Source organism: Euprymna scolopes, chromosome 29 (genome assembly GCF_053919585.1).
Source record: "Euprymna scolopes isolate OS-2025 chromosome 29, ASM5391958v1, whole genome shotgun sequence".
NCBI lineage: Eukaryota > Metazoa > Mollusca > Cephalopoda > Sepiida > Sepiolidae > Euprymna > Euprymna scolopes.
In genome coordinates this window covers 103,265,310-103,271,438 of record NC_136510.1, presented here as the reverse complement: position 1 = coordinate 103,271,438, position 6,129 = coordinate 103,265,310, and the positions used below count along the sequence as shown (strand labels likewise).

At 36.6% G+C, this 6,129-nt stretch overlaps 1 protein-coding gene across 2 annotated transcripts in view; it reads right to left on the bottom strand.

The window, feature by feature from the left end:
- Positions 1-486: 486 nt before the first annotated feature.
- The window catches only part of LOC145252799 (protein fuzzy homolog), a 590,751-nt gene continuing 585,108 nt past the window's right edge, over positions 487-6,129 (bottom strand). For both annotated transcript variants that reach the window (XM_080112754.1, XM_080112755.1), the window contains exon 3: positions 487-3,184. In XM_080112754.1, coding sequence (XP_079968880.1) covers positions 1,398-2,408 — 1,011 coding nt within the window. In that variant the 5' untranslated portion in view covers positions 2,409-3,184 and the 3' untranslated portion in view covers positions 487-1,397. The remainder of the gene's footprint in view (positions 3,185-6,129) is intronic.

Genomic DNA, 6,129 nt, shown 5'->3' with positions numbered 1-6,129 from the left:
TCAGATTATAACAGGCACTGAAGTGCACAAGTACCAAAAAAATAATTATAGTAACAATTATGTCAGCCCCTTTAAAAACTTGGTTCTTAGTTGAAATGTAATAAGTCGGTCACTTAAGCTCACGTGCGCAGATCATGATGTAATAATTAGAAGATCACTTTCGGCTGTCTTGACATTTATGTTTTATAAAAATGTTAATTTCGACTGGTTATTTCTCATGGTTATCGTTGGCAGTGTGGTTTGTTCCTTGCTTATGGAGTCAGAGATGGCTTTGTGGCCAGGTTCAAATCGCCCCACCGGCTGTAATCCTAACTTCCCACACTGAGGATTCTGCAAATAATAAAACACTAATGTCTGAAGGTATTAAAAAAATGATTATAGTAATATATATATATATATATATATATATATATATATATATATATATATATATATATATATTCTTCATAATGATCAAGGATATGATTTGGTTGTTTCATTTTTGTTTTCAAATTATTTAATGCCAAATCCAGTAACTTTGGAAAAAAGTTTTATGCTTCAAGTTCTTTATATCTTCAAATATTTATTCATGATGTTTTGGCTTGGGTTAGGGTTAGTCATCATCAAGGCTATGACAACAGCATATTATTTTCATTGTTTTGACTCTCGAGTATATATCCAAAACAGTTAGACACAGTTAATCAACCGAGAAACACATCACTCTATATAAAAGCGTATAAGATATTAACGGATACACACTTGAGAGTCAAAACAATGAAAAGAATATGCTGTTGTCCTAGCCCTAGTCATCATAACGATGCAATTTCACATCCTCTTTGATCCATCCAGGCGGAATAAAAAAAAACAAACTAGGAGGCATTAAGACCCCTTATATATATATATAAATTGTAGGTTCTAAGGTTTTAACAATACATGGTTGGTTGCTTTGTTTTATCGCATATCAACCCTATTTGGGTTATTTAATGGCGAATCCAGTAATTTTTTAAAAAGTTTATATGCTTCAAGTTCTTTACATTTTCAACTATTTATGCATTGTGTTTGGCTTGGTTTGGTTGTTTTGTAGAGAAATGTTATTTTCGTTTTTGACTTTACAGAACAAGATTAAGTTTTGCAAATAGAAAGGACATGTTTTGTGCATTTGGGGTCAGAAAGTCAGTATCGTTAGACAGTCTGATATCACATCAAGGCTATGCATTCTGCTTTACTGTTTGCAAAAAAAAAAAAAATTACATTGTAGAGTAACTAAAATCTATAAACAAGTGTAGTTTGATATGCATTGATTTGCATATCAATGAAGAAGATGGCTACTTCTATCTGTGATGAAAAGTTTCTTATAACAGATTTATGGCCGTCGGATGGGATAAAAGAAAGATATATTTTATTTCGATTTTTTTATTTTACTTTTTATCTTTCTTCGTTTCTCTCTCTTTTTTTTTTATCTCTTTTACATTTTGTTTATTCCTCTCCAACACTTCACTCCTCGCACTCTCCAACACTTCACTCCTCGCACTCTCCAACACTTCACTCCTCGCACTCTCCAACACTTCATTCCTCGCACTCTCCAACACTTCACTCCTTGCACTCTCTAACATTTCGCACCTCGCACTCTCTAACATTTCACCCTTCGCACTCTCCAACACTTCACCCCTCGCATTCTCTAACATTTCACCCCTCACATTCTCTAACATTTCGCTCCTTGCACTCTCCAACACCTCACTCCTTGCACTCTCCAACACTTCACCCCTCGCATTCTCTAACATTTCACTCCTCGCACTCTCTAACATTTCGCCCCTTGCATTCTCTAACATTTCGCTCCTCGCACTCTCTAACACCTCACTCCTCGCACTCTCCAACACCTCACTCCTCGCATTCTCCAACATTTCACTCCTCGCACTCTCCAACACTTCACTCCTCGCACTCTCCAACACTTCACTCCTCGCACTCTCCAACACTTCACTCCTCGCACTCTCCAACACTTCACTCCTCGCACTCTCTAACATTTTGCACCTCGCACTCTCTAACATTTCACCCTTCGCACTCTCCAACACTTCACCCCTCGCATTCTCTAACATTTCACCCCTCACATTCTCTAACATTTCACCCCTCGCACTCTCTAACATTTCACCCCTCGCACTCTCCAATACTTCACCCCTCGCATTCTCTAACATTTCACCCCTCGCATTCTCTAACATTTCGCTCCTCGCACTCTCCAACACTTCACTCTTCGCACTCTCCAACACCTCACTACTCGCACTCTCCAACACTTCACCCCTCGCATTCTCTAACATTTCACTCCTCGCATTCTCTAACATTTCGCTCCTCGCACTCTCCAACACCTCACTCCTCGCACTCTCCAACACTTCACCCCTCGCATTCTCTAACATTTCGCTCCTCGCACTCTCTAACATTTCGCTCCTTTCACACTCACCAACACTTCACTTTTCTCACCTTCCAGCACGTCACTCTTCTCACTTTCCTTTTCAAACTTGTTGCTCTTCCCACTCTCTTTTTCAAATCTTTGGCTCCTCTCACTTTCACCTCCTTGCACGCTTTGTATCTGTCTGAGAAAGCCGATATTCAAAAAATTAAAAAAATATATATTATATACTAATTCTGCTTCTTCCTCTGCAACATTTCACTCCTCTCACCTTTCAACACGTCACTCTTCTCACTTTCTCTTTCAAGCTTGTTGCTCCTCCTACTCTCTTTTTCCAATTTTTGGCTCCTCTCACTTTCCCTCCTACTTCTTTCTCTCTGAAAAAGCCTCTCACCTTTCAAAGATATTATCTATGAAATTAGCTATAGAATTTATGATATTGAATAAAAAAAAATAATAATAAAGACACGCATAAAGTGTAATTTAATATTTTTCAACAAATTAATGGTTTTATTTCACTCTTTCTCTTTCAAACTTGTTGCTCCTCCCACTCTCTTTTTCCAATTTTTGGCTCCTCTCACTTTCACCCCCACCTCTTTCTCTCTTTCTGAGAAAGCCGATATTCAAAACAAAAAAAAAACCCTTTGTAACAATGTTATATACTGACCTGGCTATCAAAATAATTTCTGATTATTTCCTTCTTCAAACGCTTCCCTTTCTCTACAGTCTGTGACAGCCATACTTACACGCCATATTGTGCTCAATCGTCCAATATAAAATCCAAACCAATTAATTCAATGCACTTACCTGAAAAAAAAAAGTAAATAAATAAAATCCTTTTTATTCCAAGAAATCAAGAAGATAATAAAAACATAAATATTCAGATTGAGGAAGAAAATAATTTTGGGAACATCATGTCTGCTGATAATTCTTATCTGTCAAAGAGTTTACCAAACTTGTGAATCGCGTGTTCTGAGGAATCCCTTTAAGAGAAAAGTCTATTGTTAAAAGTATAGAATCACAATGCTTAGAATATTAAAAAAAAAAAAAATAAAAATCAGTTCTTTTTTAATAATATACTTATTTTTGATTTCTCCAACTTTCCTTCTTTTTTCTTTTTTTTTGCAGAAGCTTTTAAATCCAGGAAAAAGAAAAAAAAAACAAAACAAATAAAAATTTTCCCATCATGCAACAATTCTAAAGATTATTTCTATTTATCTCCTGGCACCGAAGTTTACCTGACCAAACCAAGAATATAAATATTGAGAATCAAAACCCAAAGAAATTAACAGAATCAATAAAAGTGATATTATAACAGCAAAAGAAAGAAGTAATGTCAAAAATAGCAGAACCGCGACGCTAAAGATATTATCTATGAAATTAGCTATAGAATTTATGATATTGAATAAAGAAATAAATAATAAAGACACACATTCAAGTGTAATTTAATATTTTTCAACAAATTAATGGCTTTCTATAGGAAATTAATCCATTATATAAATAAAGTTGTCTTTTGGTTGGCTAAAACTCAGAAATTACCAAAATTATACTTAAAAAAACAGTATATATTCTGATTTAGTTTAACTTCCGGCAAGTTATACTACAAAGTTTGGCGCTTCTACAGAATTGGGACGAGTTTTTCGGAAATCGTAAAACTGAATTTCACATGAAAATTATGGTATCTACGTATTCCTCATATTTTTAAGATGATTATATCCAAAAATTACGAAAATTGATGAGGTAGAAAATTATTTATTAAAGAAAATAAAAAAAGAATTTGATGAAAACGATCGTAAAACACAGGAGAGTTCAACAGGGATGTAATTTTCCATTCGAATCAAAGAAGGATGGCGGCAATTTTTGCTAACACGGTTAAAGTTTTTTTTTTTTTTTAATAATTCAGTATTCGGTTAATTTCGACTGCATAATTTGGAAGCTACCATTGTAACTTATTAGAATTGAAAAAAAAAAATTAGTCGAAACCATTGTTTTTTATCTGAAAACTCCATTTATCGATTACAAAATCTCGTTCCAATAATGTAGAAGCACCTAAAATTTACTGTAATATGCATTCATTTAGGCTTACCAGGGATTAAATTTGTTATTCTGGAGTCAGATCAAAATTTGGCTTATTTGGACTACTGTTCTTATCTTGAATGTTATATGCACAACGTTATGACCGATGTAACCTTCGACCTTCTTTCGGCGTATCTTGTCGAACTTGGGAGTCTTTATCTTTTTTTCTCTTTCTTTTTTTATTCACGTTCACCCCCAAACAAGACATATGGCCACTTGGACATAAGGGCTGTTAATTGGGACCATGACTAAGAAAGATCAACAAGATGTTGGTTTACATTACATTTAAACTTCTGCATATAAGTACAGTCAGGGAAGCAGGTAGCAGGAAGGGAATTCCAAGATCTAGCTGTTCAAGGGAAGAAGCTATTAGAGTAGAAAGCGGTGAAGGGGTGTGATTTTGTTGCTAGGCGGGTTTGTCAGGGATATGTACATTGAGGGGGCACAAGCGCAATGAGTTCATCCCATTCCATTAAAATACTTGTGAAGCAGGTACAGAGATACAATACTGCAGTGATGGGACAGGGGTTAGAGCATTAGAAACGTTGATAACTCAAAATGATTTATCTGATCAGGTTGAACTGTTGTGTGGTCGTCATTGTCATCAAAGAACATCAGAATTTGTTTGAACTGATCAAAGAAGACGCTCGACTTCATTGGCCAAATACCGAATCCCTACAATGGACAAAATTGAAGGTCCTATTTACAATGATTCCCCCACGGCACAGAGTTAGACACCAGGGTCGTTTTTGAACGCGGAGAAAAGGAACAAAAATAAAAGTTGTCTCAGTCGTGAAAGATTTCCCTGCCACTGAGAGAAAACAAGAAATTGAAGTATAGCATCGAACAGATACTACACTTGATCTTGAAGTATGACTTTTTCTGTTATCTTGATTTTTGACACAGATAAATCAGTTCTAAGTTAGACCGTAACCGATACTTTGACCAAGTATGATGACGGTTGGTCAAGTGATGTGGGAGTTAAGCTGTATACATACATAATGACAAATAAACCCGACCGAAAATGTGACCTTGGCAAAGATAAAAGCTCCTATATAAAAGAGAGATTATGCATGTATGAGAGAAAGAGAGAGTGCACAGGTACAGGAGAGAGAGAGAGAGGGAGAATCCAGGCAAATGAGAAAGAAAGAGATCACATATATAATAAAGAGAGAAAAATCACATAAATGACAGAGATAACATATACTAGAGAGGGAGAATTCATGTATATGAGAGGGGGGAGATTCGGTATACGAGGGAGAGAGAGAGATCAGGTGTACGAGGGAGAGAGAGAGAGAGATTCGGTATACGAGGGAGAGAGAGAGATCAGGTGTACGAGGAAGAGAGAGAGAGATGAGGTATACGAGGGAGAGAGAGAGAGAGAGATCAGGTGTACGAGGAAGAGAGAGAGAGATGAGGTATACGAGGGAGAGAGAGATCAGGTGTACGAGGAAGAGAGAGAGAGAGATGAGGTATACGAGGGAGAGAGAGAGAGAGATCAGGTGTACGAGGAAGAGAGAGAGAGAGATGAGGTATACGAGGGAGAGAGAGAGAGATGAGGTATACGAGGGAGAGAGAGAGAGAGATGAGGTATACGAGGGAGAGAGAGATGAGGTATACGAGGGAGAGAGAGAGAGAGATCAGGTGCACGAAGGAGAGAGAGAGATGAGGTATAC